The sequence below is a fragment of the Branchiostoma lanceolatum genome, chromosome 2 (assembly GCF_035083965.1).
Source record: "Branchiostoma lanceolatum isolate klBraLanc5 chromosome 2, klBraLanc5.hap2, whole genome shotgun sequence".
NCBI lineage: Eukaryota > Metazoa > Chordata > Leptocardii > Amphioxiformes > Branchiostomatidae > Branchiostoma > Branchiostoma lanceolatum.
Window position 1 is genome coordinate 6,361,329 of NC_089723.1, and position 20,738 is coordinate 6,382,066.

The following is a 20,738-nucleotide window of genomic DNA, read 5'->3' on the forward strand; positions in this document are numbered from 1 at the left end:
AAATCTGGCATTCATCCTCTAATGCCATATTTGCATACTAGATATGCATTTGGTAGATCCAACGAAAACCACCGTAGGCAGATATACATGATCAGACAGTATTCTCAACTCACAGACTAGCATCAAATTTGCTACCAAGAGATATATTGCAACATGAAGCTCAAAATTCACATTTATTCTGCCACATTCTAATCAGAACAAAACACTACAGCGCACCAGTTCAAACGCCCACTTTTCTACTTTACCGATCAGCAGCCATGTCTCAGTGGAGGGTGAGGTCAAAGGTGTTGAAGCCCACTTTCTCTCAAAGAAGCGCTGGGATTATTGTTCGTCTTGAAGGCGGGATGCAGGGCTCTCAGCATATCCAGCGGAAAATCCTGACTGCAGGCGGTTAAGCTCTCCGCTTTATTCTCGCTCTCGCTGAGAAGACTATCTATGAGTCACTGTCTGAACATGATTACTGCTGAGCTTGCCAGCAACGGAAGTAGAACGGAACGGTTGACCAACCGTAGCTACGTCCATGGGAATGAATTATATACCCACGTGTACTGGCTACGTTTGTAGTAGATATTAGAGTCCTATCTATGAGTCACTGTTTGAACATGATTACTGCTCAGCTTGCCGGCACAAGGGAAGGAGAGCGGAACGGTTGACCAACCGTAGCTACGTCCATGGGAATGATACACTCGTGTGTACCGGCTGCGTTTGTGGCTATATTAAAGCCCAATCTATGAGTCACTGTTTGGACATGATTACCGCTGAGCTTGCTGGCAATGGAAGCGGAGCAGAACGGTTGACCAACCGTAGCTACGTCCATGGGAATGATATACTCGTGTGTACCGGCTACGTTTGAAGCAAATATCAAAGTCCTCTCTATGAGTCACTGTTTGAACATGGTTACTGCTGTTCTTGCCGGCAACGGCAGGAAAACGAAACAGAGTAGATCGGTTGGCCAACCGTAACCTCGTCCATGTGAATGAACGATATACCCACGTGTACCGGCTACGTTTGTGGAAAAAGTCCAAAATTCTGTAATACCGTTGGTGCTCGAAGTAAAATGGTGTGATTATGATTTGCCGACAAAGATAGGGGTCGTAGGTCCAAATCAATTGACCATTGATTAGTGGTGTGCAAAATTCCATGATCTTCTAACTTCTTAACAACAAAGTTCTTAAGCGTACGCCTCGTAAATAAAACACAAACTTGATATCTAGCCAATCAGTTCATGATTTGTCTTTTGTGTTCGTAATATCCTCTTCGTTTTATGTTCCGTTTTATGCCTTTCATTGTATATAAAGCCAAATCCTAATCTACTCAACAAGCGTACATCACAATCGATCAGTGAAACAAGGCACGGTGTTGCTAAAAAGGTGAAGATTCATACTCCAGCAGACACAACCTGGCACCTGTAACGATCTATCCTGAAGATCTATGTGTGCAGTTCACTGAAGCACACGTGCCTTCGACGGTGTCGTGTCCAAGGGTCATTGATCAAACCAAGGAGGTTATAAAACCTCCCTGATAAATCCTAGCCTTGCTACTAATACCATATTTTTAGGAGCGAAGGCGCCTTGCCCTTTAATATACTAATAACCACTACGGTGGAAGATATGCGAATAAAGAGCCTTAAGCTAGCCAGGAATGAAGAGGTCGTGAAAGACGATAGAGGTCTTTGGACCTTTAATGATAGTAATGCCTGGCAGTCGAGAAAGTTTGTTGGGAAGTGCGGAAAGGCACCTTGAACACAAATTGGAAAAGTGAAAGTTGGATGTCTTCAGGACATAACAGTCACACACTTGAAGTATGTCTGAAAATTATTAAATGAAGCTGGGGATGACCCTGTACCTCAACTAGTAGCAGCCTCACAGTTGAGCTTCTCGATAAAAACAATACTTCCCCGTAAATTAGTAACCTCTTCCATTAACCCCATGACCTGGACTGTCATGTCTGATTAACGACTAGTTCGGTCACCTCTGACCTGTACTTCCTGTCATACAGGTAAGCATGACCTTTGCGATCGTCCTCCCACACGTCCTGTTACTCTACTGTCATTGCATTCAAATAACTACGTAGAGACACCAACCCAATCAAACAAACACACAAACACACACACACACACACACACCGAAAACACAGACTCTGTACACGGAATCAGCAAATAAGCAAGAAGTGATATGCTTTCAAGTTGATAGAACGCGGTTCTGTTTCCTGTACTTCATCAGTATTTAAATGCCAGCCTACGGCCTTACATGAATCAGTGGAGAAATTGTCCTACAAGACCAGGTTCATGGCAAATCAATTTCCTCTGGACCTGGTCTGACCTGATTAGCAGATTACGTGAGGAGAATGAACAAGTTTGGTTCAACGGCCAAGGTCACAAATTGCTCTTAGTTGTCGTTGTTAACACCAGATGTAAAGTGACAAAACCATCTGAACAGAAAAGGAAGGGACTACAAAAATCGGTACTGGTGATTCAATGTCACAAGAAGCTGAATAATGAAAAGCTAACACATATGTCTGACCCACGGAAAGCAACCATCGTTAACGTTGCGCTTTTCATTCCTCGTTTTGTACATAATACTTAGTAATTTTTGTAAATTGTCAGTTTGGGTTTCCTTTGCTACTAAAGCGTATCTTACTCCATATGTGTCATTCTATACATATGCTGGAAGACCCTATTGACAAATTGTTAGAGTTTTGCTGTAAACCGCCTTTTCAAAGTGGCAACCCGAAGCGTTGATTGCAATCGCTTCTGGAAATGAGTGTTTTAATGCAATATTGCTGATGTGAGCATGTAAGTTACACAATACAGTTTTATGCACCCATTGCATGACTACAAAATACAATATGTTTATCCCACGCCGTGATAGTTGGGCATGCGCTTATAAAGATTACAATCATTACGTTTTAATCAATGATGCCCAGTTGCTGCTATCAAGCGTTTGATTGACTATAAGAGTCATTACCATCTGCGTACATGAATCTGAACTAATACCGTACTTTCTGGTACTTCCAAACGACTCTTTTCAAATCCTTCCTGGAAGCTTAAGCATTTAGAGGTAATCCAGAGAACAATTTCGGGCTAGTCGCTGTATCTGATGTCCAGAAGCGTACACCGTGGGCTTTAGGTGGAGATTACATTGCAACGCTTGAAGACCTCTGTATTAGACAATTCCCGCAACAGGCATTTCCATCAGTGACTTTAGTATGCCCCAGCTTAGATTACGTTGGCCATAAAGTTGATTATTTCAGTGTTATGTATCCCTAAGTGTTCAAAGTAGTTTCAAACGGCTGTTTCACAGGGACGGTTGTCCATTAGCTGGATCAGTAAGATGATAATATAGGCATAACGGTGATTACATTAATATCCTGCTGATTTGTTGTTTCTTCGTGATTACAAATAAATTGCCCAGGTGAGCCAATCCTATTTAGGTTTACTTACTAGCTATTAAGCCAATTGAGAGTTGAGCATGGGATTCGTCTTTCATAATTCCTTTTCCTCTGCATCATATTTTGTAATAATTGAGCCATATATCAAGGATGAGTCCGTGCTGAATCATAACATAACCCGTAGGTGTCTGCAATAAATTTGGACCCACCATCGGCACGTTCGATTTTTCAGAGGAGGAGCACGTGTGAAGATTAAGATGCCACTACCTGTTTCCTTACTTCGTGGGTCTTAATGATGCATTCTTGACAACATCCATGTCATCCTACGAATTTAATAATCATAATTCGTGGTGTAATATCGGCAGTAATTTCATTCTATCCATGTCCATGCTAGCGTTGCGTAGTCTATAGAGAGCCCACTTAGATTTGAGATTAACTCCCTTTTCCTGCGGGAGTTAATGACTACACAGCAGCTAGTGATATTACCATACGCGTGCATGATAACGTGGCGTATTCAAAACATGTCCTTTCATGGTGCTGTGAATAATTTAAAGATAAAGTACACCCAAGGCGCGAATGACAAATTTGGGAATTTCCGTTCACACCAGACACAGATTATATCAGAGCAGCATGGAATTAAGTACTTAATGATAAATTTGCTTTTAATCGAGCATTCTGGTTTGAAAAAAGAAAACATATGACAATGTGAATTGATAGACAGATGTGTACTGATCTCTTTCTAGGGATAACGAGCTAGCCTGAACCTATTTTGGAACCACGTGATGCGTTGAGTGCATGTTAAACTTGTCCGCTCTCCAGGCAGTAAAATTTCCATAACTGGCATCGCCGCCTACTGCGTCACCCATGGGAAATTAGAAGCAGAAGTAGTTACAAGGAGGGGGCCTACGTCACAAAGTTCCCTCTAAGGTGTTGTTGAACCGTTTCATGTGTATCATGTCTGGACAGAATGGTTGGAATGCTGTTTTATACCCCCATTCCATTAGGGCGGTGACCTCGCTCCGACCTAAAATTTGACAGATAACTCAACAAAGTTCATAGGTTTTAAAAATACGTAAAAATGTCTACACTTGTGTGTTTTGTGGTCTTTTCAGTCATACCTTTACAAATGGCATTATATTACAATAATGAAGTCAAGGGTTACGATGAAGAATGGAGATCCTTAAAGCCTCCCTCTCACTTGACCCGCGGCACGCTGGCAGCGTCGCTGAGGCCGATCGAATTGACAAAGAACTCAACGAATTTTATCGACAAAAAACGAATCTTTTGAAGCTTTGTGTGTTCTGTTGTCTTTTTGGTCAAACTTGTACATTGGAATGATATTCCCATTATAAAGTCAAGGGTAACACAAATCCAGTTAAGGACGCAGCGACGCCGCCAGCGTGCCGCGGGTCTAGTGAGAGGGGGGATTAACACAAACTCAATGTAAGTCGATAATGGGAATACTTGATATTCCCATTGTAAAGTCATGGGTAACATGAAACCCAATCCAGGCCGCAGCGAGATCGCAGCTAGATCGCCGTCTAGTTTAATGGGGTCGTATGGTCACGACTAATGCTAGGGTCACATTTCCATTCCGGGGCCCGGCCGGGCAGTCTTTGGGAACGAAAATTATGAAATAAAAAGACAACCAAAACACTGAACGTACGCAAAATCATCTAAGAGCATATCTTGTGCAAATTTATTGACATACACTTTGATTTTTCGTTTCCGCAAACACCCCGGTCGGGCCCCGGTTAGGAAATGTGACCCTAGCATAACAAAAAGATGCAACCTAGTGCTAAAATTGTACCCGGAATTTACTTTTTATAATGGCCTTACATTCTATGTCTAACTCTTGCAGAGGAAAGGTGAGAGAAGAGTAGAAATCTTCGGTGGGATATAAGTTATACATTTCCCCACGTACACGCCCACACACATGTACAAGCGCCCGAGTAGGGCGTAAAGTGACTACAAACCATTTACATCTACGTACTATGGTAAGAAGCAATAAGATCTCCAGTAACCAAAGTCATTTACGACTATGGTCCCATTTGTCCAGACGCCCAGACAAGTGTAATTTTGTAAGATTGACATTTCTATTTTGGCTAGGCCCCAATTCCACTAGACGGCGATCGAGCTGAGACCTCGCTGCGACCTTAATTGGTTTGTGTAAATATTGACTTTATGATTGGAATATCATGCAAAATGTGAAAGTGCGACAGAACAGACAACTGAACACACCTAAAAGCGTAAAAAGAAGGAGATTTATCTATAAATTCGTTGAGCGCTTTGTCAAAATGCTCGGTCGCAGGGTGGTCGCAGGGTGGTCGCAGCGGGGTCGCAGGGTGGTCGCAGAGAGGTCGCCGTCCTAGTGGAATGGGAGCACCTGATCCCGTGGTTTTTCGCAGCCTTGTTCCCACTTGGCGCGGTAAAAGCGGTGAAATCTGAGGGTAATCCTGACATTATCCGGCGTCTTGCTCACACCCCATTCCACCAGCTCAGTGACCTCGCTGCGACCGTGCTACGATCGGGCGAGTTTCATACATAAAAAACGACTCGTTTGACGATTTGTATGTTTTGCGGTCTTTCCAGTCACACATTGAAATTTTACATGATATTCCAATGATAAAATCAAGGGTTACACAAATAAAATTTATGTCTCACTGCGATTACCATCTAGCGAAGAGGGGAATTAAAAGCGGTGAAATCGGAGGGTTAAGCCCCCCTCTCACTGGACCCGCGGCACGCTGGCGGCGTCGCTGCGTCCTAAACTGGATTTGTATTACCCTTGACTTTATAATGGGAATATCATTCAAAACGTTCAAATATGACCAAAAAGACAACAAAACACACAAAGCTTAAAAAGATTCAGCGTGCCGCAGGTCCAGTGAGAGGGGGGCTTAATCTAGACATTATCCGGGGTCTTACTCAAGTACTACACATACACATTGGAGCCGTCCCAGTAGCCCTCCTTCAGAGTTAAAAGTATGTATTAGACGAACTTTATGAATGTCTATCTGTCACATTTTGCCGCGGGGGTGATGTTATAGACAACATCTGTCGGAACTCCTGGCACGGATAGGCGCCATCCTGACTGAAACTCTGCTCTTCATGACAAATGGGACTGGCAGGGAAACGTCAGAATCTTTCATCCCAAGATGTGCCGGGATAATGCTCTTGTTGTTTTATCACTGTCAAGGGCGAATGAATCGCAGTGCTTTAAATCAGAGTAGTAAGACATATTAATGCACTTAGTATAATTTTCGGTATTTTAAGTGATCGTTGCCCGGTTCTGTCTAATGTTATCATTCTGTTTGGTAAGATATTTGTCTTAAAACATCGCAAATGTTCCTTGAATTTATCAGCCTTCAGATATCTTTTGTTTCCTTCTTTCCTACTTCAGAGTAGGGGTGGGGTCGTGTGGTGTAATTATAACGGCAGGGTGTTCGGCCCAGAACCCAGCGGTCCCGGGTTAGAATCCCTCTGGCGCCACCGATGTTGTGTCCTTGGGAAAGGCACATTACACGACTTTCCTCACTCCACCCAGGTACTGGTACTGTTAACATTAGTCATGAAGAACTTGAGTGCAGTGCCACGTCGCCCTTGTGTGTCGCCGAAGTAAAATCAAATAAAATCAGGGTACTTGGTACATACTGTGTCCTTGGTGTAATGTCGTTAATGTTAATCACCACAGTCCTTTGCAAAAGTACCTTATAACACGGGGGAAATAAAATGAGCAACGAAAAAGTTTATCAAATTTCTCGTCGAAAAGGCCAGCCTGAAATGTCAGTAATGTTGTTGATGTAACCTTTTGACTAATGTGTCCAGGGGCCTGGCGGACATGGATGCGTCGCCGGGTGTCTTCTACCTACCACGTTGGGGAATAGCTAGGTCAAGACATCATAGATCATAGTATGGCATGAATATAACCAAATTCGAAGAGATTCTCCCTTATGCACAGAAACAGACACAGGTGTACATACAGACATACACACAAACATACACGAAAACACACACACATGAAAATACACGCACACACATATGCTCACACGTTCACACACACACACGCGCTCACACACGCACTCACACACATGCACATACTCAGATTAACCCAAGCACACACATACACACATACACACACACACATACACACACACACACAAACACTCACACACATGCACATACTCAAATTAACACACACACACAAAAACACAGACAGAAACACAGACACGCAAACAGACACCCACACACACAGACAGACACACTCACACACCTGCCCTCACACCAACACACACTGCAATTTATCCAGTTCATCTCTAATAGAATGATAATCATTTATCCACGCTGCTTATTGATTGACATATAACGTTTGGACGAGTCTTTGACATTCTGTTCTTGTTGATTTCCGGGGGGAGTATCGGCAGTCAATAGAGCGGCAGTGAAGGGTTAATTGCCTACAGGAGACATCAACACAATAAAAGCACCTCATAACAACTGCTCGACAACGTAATTGAACCGATAAAATCGCACTTTTACCTCGTCTTGTTATATGCTGTTTGGAGACCCTCAAAGCCGTCACCTATCAAACACTTGTTACAGTTCGTTTAACAATTCTAGCATATGGTATCCTGAAGTGCGTTGCTAAACTTACAACAAAAATAAAAGTTTGGGTAGGGATATGAAAAGGAATTAGAATGATATGTAAAAGTGCAATATAGGATGGAAGACCCATAGCTTATTACATTAATTTTATAAGACTTAGATACGAAAGAGTTCATTTAACATGGGTTTTAAATTAGCTTCGACTTTATCCTAAAGTACGTTTCTTAACTAATAACAGAAAGTAGAGTTTGAGTAGGGACATGTAATGGAATGAGAATGATATGTAAAAGTACAATAAACCGTGGAAGACACATTTCTTGTTTAATTATTAAGACTAAGAGACTAAAGAGTTAATTTAACATGGGTTTTAAATCAGCTTCAACTTTATCATGCACATGATGCAACGAGGCGTCTATCAGACGAAAATGAAACTTGCAAATAAGCAAACACTAAATTGCGTGGTATTTCCAACTTGGCTTTTTGACATGATTAACGGTGTGCTCCTGACATATTTGGTCTTAAATCATTCTTCGTAGCCAAAATTTCCATGGTTAGCAACTCCAGTCCATTTAGAAAAGGTAAGTTGTACAGTCAGAGCAATCCATTCTACGTGACTGTATCAAAACGTCCTCAACCCTCAAAAATAATTATGGGACAAGTTGAAGGTGTATTAAGAACGTATAAATAATTGTCGTAAAGGCAAAATGTTATTAGAAAATATAGAAAATACTTATTACATTTTAGAAGGAAAATTCTTTGATGGTAGATCATTTATCATCTCTCAACTACACGAGGAATTTAACGTTGCAACAGTAATGAAAATATTTCTAATTCATTACTGAAAATATATGATTAAGAACATGCTCTCGATCAATGTAGTCACTAATCATAATAACTGGGAAGGCCCAATGAACGGGGCATATATTGATTCGAGTAACTGTGATTTGGTTACCCTTTGCTACGCAGTTGACAATGATTTATCACACCACGCGTTCTCCAAAGTAGTTTACCTAGTACGCTTTAGCATGGCTTTAGCCGTAAAAGAAATGGGATTTCTCCTGGAAGCTTTTGAAGATTTTGGTATAGCTTTTTATGTACGTCATCGAAGGTTGAACTTAGCAAACGCTTTGTTGTTTTCGTCTGCTGTTAGATTGACAGTCAAGCTGTATTCCTAATGTATTACAAAAATTCAGCCCATGACTATAATATTCTTATCAAATGATTGATACACTCGAAATTAAACCTGCTTACATTATTTTAAGGATGTAAACACGTTTGCCTTGAGTGTTTGGAAGTCTGCCGTTGCACTCCCTGGACTGCAGATTTTTGCTTCAAGTGAAGCGAAGTGATGCTATGTTCATGCAATTTTGTGTGATGAGAACTGACTAAATACTGAAGAAAGATATCGAAGAAATGTGCGAGGCGCAAAGTTTTCAGCGGAAAACAAGCGTCATTAACAGTCCCCCGGGTACTGATTTCATCTTACACCGCTAACTTCGGCGCTAACATGTGCAGACAGAACGGCGCATTTTCCTGGCGTTTCTATTAAAACAAATATTTGTGTTGATCTATCTAGAGAGAGAGAGAGAGAGAGAGAAAGAAAGAGAGGGAAAGAGAGAGATATTTCACCAGAGATTAACAACCAACACTGCTATACACAGGAGCATGTCATATCTACATCTTTATCTGCTCATTCAAACGCAATTTCAGTTGTCAAGAAAGATCGTAACCTCAATATACTCAGTTAGATAGAATTTTTGCTTCCGTTTAAGAACGTAGATCAAGATGGCGGAAGTCAATCAACTCACAAATCGTACTCATTCGTTTTTTTACGCTAGCTCTAGAATGCCCTTAAAGATATGCAATACCATAGAGAATAGGAAGATATGGTTTCTTGAGGAAGGAAAATATTATTTTTAGATCAACCTTGAGTTTCGCTTTTGCATGACGCAAGTTATGATATTCATGTATTAATGAACAAAAGAGTTAGTTTGCACCAATACAAACACAGGTTATCTGATGGTCCTATAAACATATGAACTGTAAGAAGAGCGTTCGACACAAATGGGTATGATTAGTGATGCTAGCCGTTTCTGTGTTTTGTTTGAAGTCATCCTCGATTGAGGTTTAGCGTGCTGATTTTTGAAGTGCATAGTGTTAAGTAGTGCACTTTGGCTTCGATAAGCCTCGCGTTTTCATCCAAGCACGCCGGGTCATCCTGCCTCTCTAGATGAGTATATCTTAAGTGACACAAATGGAACACTTGGAGTGGGTTTGCGTGTGTGGCAAGTCTTCAAAATGTATTTGGGCATAATGGCCGAAGTTTCTCTCGTGTGAACTTCAATGAAAAAGACGCATATGGAATTAGTGTTGTTTGTTAAAGGCTAATGCAAAGTATCTGCAATATCATCATCATCATCATCATCATCATCATCATCATCATCATCATCATCATCATCATCATCATCATCATCATCATCATCATCATCATCATCATCATCATCATCATCATCATCATCATCATCATCATCCATAGTTTTCTGCATCTGCAGTCGTTGCAACGCTATGCAGCTGCTTGCTCCATTGCATCTTACAAGGTCCCTTAGCTCCTGGAGCTTCTTTTCTGTTGTGGGAGGACCTCGCCCTCCGTGCTACAGATTTCCTTCAGATCTCAGATCTCAACGCATCCGTTGATGACATTTCAAAAGACATTTGGGCATAACCGACATTTCCCTTCTTTTAGAATAGCATACATGCCTCACTGATGGTATCTCTGACTTACTTTGATCATTTCCTTTTACTGGTGAATATACAGGTGATTCGTACTTCCTAGCGCTGAAAGCCTTGCCCTTGAACAGGAACTAAAGTCGGGAAAACGGATGTGGTTCCATCATCCTTTGGACCAAAAGTGCTAATGGAGACTTTGCGGAAGAGCAGGGGCATGCCCACTTGTCTAGACGTGCACACCTTTGGGAACGCATACGGTTATATGTAACCTTACAAGATTGAGAGTAACAAAAAAAAAAACACAACAAATTTCTCCTTTCAATCGTAATTGAGAAAGTACAGTTATTCCCTCCGAGAAACTGTGAGGTCTGTCCATTGGTATTTGAATTCCAGGCACGACAAGGACAGTAGCATGAAGTTATGTCTTTGTCTCGAGATCAGATTTATTTTCCACCGCGCGAAGTACCGTTGGCCGAGTGTTTTACGTATACCGGTGTGACGAAGGCGTCTTGGTGATTATCAAACAAGAGAAGTTCCAAGATGTAAAAGAAGAAATTTACAAGAACTACAATTGTTAACAGTTTGTCTAAGCTGTTAGGCCTTGATATTTCAAATTGTTTGGACTTACTACTTGTATTTTTGTACATACCACCGCGGGGAATGACTCAAAGCCATACACAAAACCAGAGCAGAGTGTTCTGGTTCGGCTGATAATATTTTTCTGAATACAAGAACGTAATTGTATTGGCAACTTGACCTTTAACCTGGACTAGGCAGCAGCTGCATTATACAGCATCAATATTTTGATAAACCCCCGAGTACCCTTCAGATCAATTACAGCCAGGTGTAACATGTTATATCGCGTACAACCATTGGACAAACTTCAACTTGCATTGGCGGCTTCTAAGAAACCATGGGTTGAGCTTAAAAATTGCCTTTGCAATTTGTATCTGAATACTTGTTTTTCAACTTATAGCCTTAGTAACTGTATTTTCCGGATCCACTTGCTTTGGGTCAAAAATGGACTTTGATCTTTGTCACTCATCCCATTTCAACCCATACTCAAGACTTGAAACAAAAGCCCTCACAAAGTCAGCACTAGGTCTCAGGGTCGCAGCGCGACCGCATCTAGTGGAATGAAGGCCTAAAATACATGCGTGCCTTATCGTCAAGCACATGGACATGCACACGTACAAACGTATTTCAACATATCCCGGATCCCGGACGTCTTGATAAGACGCACAGTGATGGTACCCATCTCCGTTTCAGTAGTCCCTGGGCCACATATTTGTGCAAGTCACTACAGCAGGGGGATGGTCCGCTGGTAGTGATGTGTGTTTAACTTTCATACTCTTTCCCAAATACTGATTGCTAAGCAGAGAAAGCAGTACTACGTACCATTTTCAGAGTCTTTCGTATGACCCGGCCGGGGATCGAACTCTCGACCTACCATGTGCAAGGCGAGCACTCTACCCTCTAGGCCATTGCACTGGTCTGATAGCATACAAACGTAATGCTATGTATGTAGCCTAAGGTATCTCTTCACGCGGGAAATAGACATGAGACTTTGCTGTGATACAGAATTGGGCGTAATTGACCTTGCCGAGAAATCCCATGTGCCCCTTGGATCAATACGATAGAATAGGAAGCTCTAACCCATTACGGCCACGCCGTCTTAAACTTTAAGATCCTTTTATCCTAAGAGATGAAAAGCACTTGCACGGGGAGATGAAATGGCATCTCGTAGACCTCTTCTGTATTGATGGTTGGGGATTTAGAAACCCGAAAGTGGACAGTCTGTGATATGGGCTGGTTGTGATAAACAATGACAGTTGAGCTGCCATAAAAATGTAATTTTGAGATTTTTCTATTCCAGTTTGAAGTGTTAGCACATGGTTTTGCAGTAACCAGTTGACCGCTGTGATCCCAGGTATATTTGAGGCGTGATGAAATTAATACCGGAAATTGCTTTTGCGTGAAAGGAGGCGTAATCAGGATCTAACCGCACCTAACCGACATATCTAGATTGTCGATCAGATCAAAGCAAACCAGAGATGGATTACGAGGTAAAGTATAAGGATAACCTGAGTGACAAGCAGTTTTTTTTTCACCATAGACGTCCGTTTTAATGTCCTGATGGCCGAACAAAATCTCGGCGCCCGTTCTTTTGCTGTAGTTGGCACAATAGACCTACATATCAACCAGTGACCATTGGGGTCCGATGATAAAACGGAGAGCAATTCTTCATGCATCTCTTGAAAATGAAATCTTGAGTTGTCCATTGGAAGTGTATGCTCTTAACTTAATAGAAAGGTGGATAGCAGGGCAGTTCTGCAATATGTTAGCAATGGACACACAGAAATGTCATGATCCTCGGGACTTAACGTATGATTAATGCTTCAAATAGTTTTTGCCAAACCATCTATTGGTGCTTGTGTGTCCATAAAAGGACAATAAAGCCCAGTTATATAAAGAGGAAAATTACAACATTTGTTTTCCAGGATGCTACGTGGAGACATTCTACAGAAATTATGCTTCAACTAAATTATCTGCAAAACCATCTATTGGTGCTTTTGTGTCCATAAAAGGACAATAAAGCCCAGTTATGTAAAGAAGAAAATTACAACATTTATTTCCAGGTTGTAACGTGGAAACATGTTTGCCCTATAGAAAATATAACAACTGAAAGAAGGAAATTGGTCATCATTGATACGCCAAAACTTTGATGCTTTTCGAACTTCTTTCGACCACTATGAAACATTCAGCCCACGTATGATCCGCTGTACATCTGTATACGCATCTGGTCACCTCTGACCCCCTCCGTCATCTGCATAATCCTTCGTTATGACATAGTCTTCTACCTCCGTGCAGTTCAGAGCAAGTTATAGAAAAATGATTATGAAATGTCGCAATGTCACCTATCAGTAGGCATCAACGGCGTCATAGGGTCATTATTAAGGTGAAGCACACCATCTAAATTTATGTCAAACGACTGATTCTTTTATACGCAGAACATGTGCCAACACTCCCAGTGACCTAATGCATTCACAAATACCTGGAAGTCATGTGAAGCTGAGAAATGTCTTGATGCCCTCTAGAGCTCCATCCTGTTACAATATCGGTGTATGTAATCGGTCGTGCTACTTTGAACCACCGAGAAAGGTGTCTATCAAGCATAACATGTGCCAACAGTCTCAGTGACCTAATACACTTACTACTACCTGGAAGTCAGTGAAGCAGAGAAACTTCTTGATGCCCTCTAGAGCTCCATCCTGTTACAGTATTGGTACATGTTAACGGTCGTGCTACTTTGGACCACACCAAGAATGGTGTCTATCAAGCATAACATGTGCCAACAGTGCCAGTGACCTAATAGACTTACAACTACTTGGGATTCAGTGAAGCAGAGAAAACTTCCCGATGCCCCTAGAGCTCCATCCTATTACAATATTGGTACAATCATGTTAACGTTCGTGCTACTTTGGCCCACCAAGAAAGGTGTCTATCAAGCAGAACATGTGCCAACAGTCCCAGTGACCTAATACACTTAAAATTACATGGAAGTCAGTGAAGCAGAGAAACTTCTTGATGCCCTCTAGAGCTCTGTCCTATTACAATATCGGTACATGTTAACGGTTGTGCTACTTTGAACCACGAGAATGGTGTCTATCAAGCATAACATGCCAACAGTCCCAGTGACCTAATACACTTACAACTCCATGGAAGTCAGTGAAGCAGAAAAACTTCTTGATGCCCCCTAGAGCTCTATCCTGTTACAATATTGGTACATGTTAACGTTCGTGCTACGTTGGACCATCAAGAAAGGTGTCTGTCAAGCATAACGTAGGCCAACAGTCCCAATGACCTAATACACTTACAACTTCCTGGAAGTCTGTGAAGCAGAGAAACTTCTTGATGCCCCCTAGAGCTCCACCCTGTTACAATATTGGTACAATCATGTTAACGTTCGTGCTACTTTGGAACACCAAGAAAGGTGTCTGTTATGCATAACGTGTGCCATCAGTCCATGTGACCTAATACACTTACAACTAGCTGGAAGTCAGTGAAGCAGAGAAACCTCTTGATGCCCCCTAGAGCTCTAACCTGTTACAATATTGGTACATGTTAACATTCGTGCTACTTTGGACCACCAAGAAAGGTGTCTGTTATGCATAACGTGTGCCAACAGTCCCAGTGACCTAATACATTTAGAACTACTTGAAAGTCAGTGCAGCAGGGAAACCTCCTGATGCCCTCTAGAGCTCTATCCTGTTGCAATATTGGTACATGTTAACGGCCGTGTTACTTTGGCCCACCAAGAAAGGTGTCTGTCACGCATATACGGCTTCTGAATTAGGTCGTTCAACTTCTTTTTGTAGACCTCTGGCCCGGATCTTATTTTGTAATGCTACTTTCAGGAGCTGGCGGATACGCTTGACAGACACCTCTCTTGGTGGTCCAAAGTTTCACGACCGGGAGTTAACATGTGACAATATGGATAGATAACATGAAGTGGTGAATTTGCGAACAGCTTTCTTCCGTTTTCGTTAGGAGCCACATTTTGAAATATCTTAAACTGTCTCAAGGCGTAAAGACATCGTATGTTTTTGTTCTTTTTTTTGTATTGCGTACCCAGTACCCCACCTTAAGGTGTAACACATCAGGTTTCTACTGAAGAGTACAAAATGCAGATCCGGACAGAATTTTTGATCCACTTATATCGTGAAGGAGCCCTACTCTTTTCACAGCGCCACCGTGACGCCACTAATAGGGTGTGATAAAAATAGTGTAATATTCGTCTAGCAGACGGACGGCGTGGTAAACGTTACAGGGTAAATGATGGTAATTTTACCGTCCATCTACGTTGACTACTAATGATAACCCTTCCGTCATCTAATCAACAGGGTCGAAAGTTTGCTCTCCGAGATAGGATTATGTTTATATTACTTATGAAATCGTCGAATATGGATGTGAGACACAATTTTTAGCAATGATTTTTTTCTTTACCTGAATTTGCAATTAATCGCCTGTTTTCTGTCTTTCCGCTAATATTGTTCTTCATCTATTATAGATAATGCTTAATATGAGACAAATGCACTAGGAAATATGCTCACCTTTGAGTACGTAAAGGCAAATGCGTACGCAAATAGGTTCGTCAAGGAAAATGCATTGGTGACGCACAGACTTGGTGTCTTAACCAAGTTTTATGGCTGTAAGGTTGGCCCACGATACATATGTCTTTATCTAGCAATTAAATACGTATTGATTACCTTCACCTGGTCTATCCTCACACACCACTACTCTGTTTATTCTTGCTCAAACAAATACATCTCTCTCTCCGGCTCTGTCCTGCCACTTGCTACATAACATAATCGAACACCACATGGCGTCGGCTACTTTACCAGTAACCAAGGTGACAGACGTCTGGCCCAGGTCGTTAATGGAATGGAGAAAAAAGAAGAAGAGGAAGAAAAGTAGCAAAAATAACATATTTCCCATCCGTGAAGGTATTCATAATGACCTTCCAATATTGTAACAGGATAGAGCTCTGCATCAATATTTTTCTCTGCTTCACTGACTTCCAGATAGTTGTACGTGTATTAAGTCACTGGGACTGTTGGCACACGTTATGCTTGACCAATGTAACCTCCTTGGCTTGACAGACACCTTTCTTGGTGGGCCAAAGTAGCACAACGGTTAACATGTACAAATATTGCAACAGGATAGAGCTCAAGGGAGCATCAAGAAGTTTCTCTGCTTCACTGACTTCCGTGTAGATCTAAGTGTATTAGGTCACTGGGACTGCTGGCGCATGTTCTGCTTGATAGATACCTTTCTTGGTGTTCGAAAGTAGCACGACCGTTAACATGTACCAATATTGTAACAAGATGGAACTCTAGAGGATATCAAGAAGTTTCTCTGCTTTACTGTCTTGCAGGTAGTTGTAAGTGTATTAGGTCACTGGGACTGTTGGCATACGTTATGCTTGACAGACACCTTTCTTGGTGTGGGCCAAAGTAGCACGAACATTAACATGTACCAATATTGCAACAGGATGGGGCACTAGAGGGCATCGGGAAGTTTCTATGCTTCACTGACTTCCAGGAAGTTGTAAGCTAGTGTATTAGGTCACTGAGACTGTTGGCACATGTTCTGCTTGACAGATACCTTTCTTGGTGGTCAAAAAAGTAGCACGAACGTTAACGATATGTACTAGTTTTTTTTCTGTTACCATGTCTTATTCCTTGTCCCTTTTCTATCGAGACTCAATATATGGCCATTGCTCCGATGACTTTACACAACGTCTCCCTACATATATTTCATTTCCATATTTTGGGCCCTAATATTGCTTTGGTTGCCTTTAAAAACCCGTTAGAAAAAGAACATTTCCAGGAACAGTGCACAGAATTACAATATCTATTGTCCTATCATGCCGGAAACACACCCTGCTGTTTAAGTGGAGGATAAGCAGAATTCTGTCTGTGCTCATTTCCTTTGATTAATAGTCGGTTGATGTATGCTGTATACGAGAGTCCTTGAAGTCGTGCCAAGGAGAGCTTCCCTGATGGAGCTTTCAATTAAAGGTAGTTAATCTCTCTTTTCATCAGGAGTAGACGGATCGATGGGACCAGGCTGCAGCGCTGGACGGGCTCCAGACATCGTCAGAACACCACGATGGCTACCAGGCAATCTAGACTGACGTCACTCAAACAGTAACTCGAATGCAAAGCTCAACCTTGGCATTTAATATGGAAATGACTCAAATAGGCCAAACAATATCAGAATAAATTTCTTTAGTACTGATTTGATATCAATTTGTATAAAATGTGTATTCCGTTGGGGTATTACAAAGAAAACGTTGGTACCCAAAGGCAAACGCCGAATCGTATGCAACGATTTGCATTTGCTGGCTTGGATTATATGATTCGTTTGATGGCCAAGATTTGTCTCTCAAGTAGGTAGAAGAAAAACTCAAACCATGACCCTGACGAAGTTAAATGAAATAGGAATTTTGGATTCCATTTATATATAATCATAAAACCAGATGAACCTTTTGCTCCCAAACGTTTGCATTTGTTGATGAAAATCTGTTTCATTCATTGATGAGTTAGCTTCTCTTCTTGATGAAATAGTTGGATGCTAGAATAAACTAAAAACGAACAATATAGATGAAGAGTGATGAATACAAATTCGCACCTTCCCAGTAATGTCGTCTGTAAGACGTGATACGAATTAATGAATGCCTCCTCCCGTCAAGTTTGTATGAATCGTTTACCTTGATGGTTTTCATATAATAATAATAACTTTTTATTTGCAAATTCATGCCCGTAGGCTAATTGCAAGGGTACAAACAGTAGAAAGGGCAACAATGGTAACAAGTATCTATTCTGTGCTTCTAGATAATATTTCTATATACAACATTTTGGGGGGGTTTGTTGACTTCTTCTTTGGAGGCAGTGGCTGGTGAAAAGTCCCACATTTTCAATGGTTAGTGGGTTTGTTATTTTAGTAGAAATGTGTTTTCTAAAGGTCTTCTAAATGGTGAAAGTTCGGAAATATTGTTCATTTAGAGAAAGGTGAGGAAAATATTACAACCAGTTTACGGCACAATATCAGATCTCGGAGCAACTAACAACTGATATTTTGTTGCATCGAACATGAATATGAAATGAATATGGTGTAGCATATGTAGATTTAAACTCTCCGGCTAGGTACTAATCTATCTGGTAAATTGCCAAATGACCTGGCACCAGAACAAAAGGATTCATAAAGTCATTTATTACACTTGTGAGAATAGTATTAGCAAATTCTTATCAGATCCAGTCTGTAGAATATGTCCTGTGTGGTACTTGATGAAGGAATAAACTTAGTTCCCATGACGCAGAGAATCTACTTGATATATAACTGCGTTTTTGTTAGCGAATACCATATGATGAAGTCCACACAAGTGAAAAGTCAGAAACGATTCAATCCTCAATAAAAACACTCTTTGTACACGGCAAAGTATTTCATTCAACCGACGTTTCGGTGACCGTTTGTCATGTCCCCATCCTCACTGAATAAAACGCTTGGTTGTGTACATGGCTTTTATTTCAGTGACGTATCAACCTGATGATATCATTATTCACGGAATACTCAATGTTGCAATATCTTTCTTGTATTTTACAGCGTTGCACATTTCAACCAAGGCTAGCAAATTCGTCATATCGAAGCAACACTGCTCAACACATGTTTTAACCAGGTTGGAATCAGGGTTGTCTGGTAGTGTTTTTCCAGGAAGAGCATGGCCTTGATTCCTGGAGCCCTATTAGTTAACACTTTGTCATGGTGTCATTCATCCTTGGGTAATTGCCTCCCCGTTGTGATGACCTTCACAGCTGGGTATCTATCGTCTACAGACGTGTCATCGATTACTGTCCAAGGAAGGAGTCCAAAAGAGAAAGCTCCCGGGTATCAGAGTCAGGGATGACAGGGTGGCAAGGAGAAGATATGCGGCCGACTGCAGTGAAGCTGTGTCGAGAAACAAGAAGCATCCTTAAGAAATAGATAATAATCGTTGCATTGTTTTTTGATCGATAGTTGTGTATGTGTTACACTTCTGTACGTTTGGGACCGCCTAGTGATGTCATCCCCTGTGATTGTACATATGTAAATACTTTGCGTTAGGGATTGCATCTCATCAATATGTATAAGCAGCAACACCTGTGTTGCATTGCTATGTGAACCAGTCAGAATTGCCTTGAAGAAGGTGACAAATGGTCACTTAAACGTCGGTTGAATAAATCTCTTGGTTGTGTAAATAGAGCATTCAATATAAATACTCTTTGTACCATGTTTGTCACCTTCCTCTGAGAAATTCTAACTGGATCACTTTGTACTGCAGCTAAGGTGTCGCTGCTTACAGATTTTGTCCCCAAAGTATTTACAGCAACGTCCCACATAAACGTTTTTATCATGATCGACAATGTAGAGATAGCAAGTAGTTACACCATATACTTACGACTACTGCATGTCGAAACAGCAAAGGCGTCGATCGGTTCTGAATTCTTCTTGTATCCTGCAAATACAAGCACTCATTAACATTGTACATTGCTGCGAGCTATGGTTTTCAACGGGGTGTAAACTATCGATTGGTGAATATAAATGATAACTTCCAAGCAGATTGGTTCAGGCACAAGTCACCCTATGCAGGCAAAATCTCATTAGCCTTTGATAGATTTTAGTAACCCTTCAGTCGCCATGTGATTTCAACCATTGTCCGAACCTTGATTGTATAGCTGTAGTTTCAAGCATGTAGATCAATATCGACATGCATTGCACAATTTGGTTCCTTGCAGATGCGATGAGACAAATCCAAATCCCTTTAGTTTTCACTTTCATTGCTGCGAAGAAAAGACTGAATATACATGTATTTTTCGTACTGAATGCCTAAAATCGGTCAAAGGTATGACGCACAGGACGTTAAACAAGGCATCATGTTTAGGTCACACCAATTTCATTTTTTGAATCTCGGATTTTTTCAGAAAAAAATTGGAGCGACAGGACAAAAAAAATATCAAAAATGTTTTTCCAAATAATCTGGGGTGAAGGTAAGGGTTTATATAACATAAGGAATAAGAGGATTATTCAAGTTTCAGCTTTATATGGTTCATTTTATACAATGAACCCCTTTCTTTGATCTAGTATTATAACTTCAGTAACAAAATTACCTTTTGTTATGAATTGATATTGAGAAATGATTTTAACAAATGAAAATTATAACTTATGATAACGTGACCACACTTTTAGGTTTGACGTTTGTGTTTATGATCTATTTAGGTGCCTATTGAGTTTTACAACTGAACAAGTAGTAAAAGCGTGAGTAAAAATTTGTGAATGGGAATAATGACCCGATTCTTTTTTTTTCAAAATGGGAAAAACAGGAGACGTTATTCCGAGAAGTAACAAAAATATGGTGTGACCTTAAAGACAAAATCAAGCCAGTAAAAGTAAAAGTAAGCACTGCAGCGAGTCAGCTT

The 20,738-nt window shown here is 41.0% G+C and overlaps 1 protein-coding gene across 1 annotated transcript in view; it reads right to left on the reverse strand.

Annotated features, from left to right (window-relative positions):
• Positions 1–18,465: 18,465 nt before the first annotated feature.
• LOC136427269 (CUB domain-containing protein 2-like) overlaps positions 18,466–20,738 on the reverse strand; it is a 33,445-nt gene continuing 31,172 nt past the window's right edge. The window contains exons 7-8 of the mRNA XM_066416079.1: positions 19,721–19,777; positions 18,466–19,230 (exon numbers count right to left, since the gene is read on the reverse strand). Of these exons, the coding sequence (XP_066272176.1) occupies positions 19,124–19,230; positions 19,721–19,777 (164 nt within the window). The 3' untranslated portion in view covers positions 18,466–19,123. The remainder of the gene's footprint in view (positions 19,231–19,720; positions 19,778–20,738) is intronic.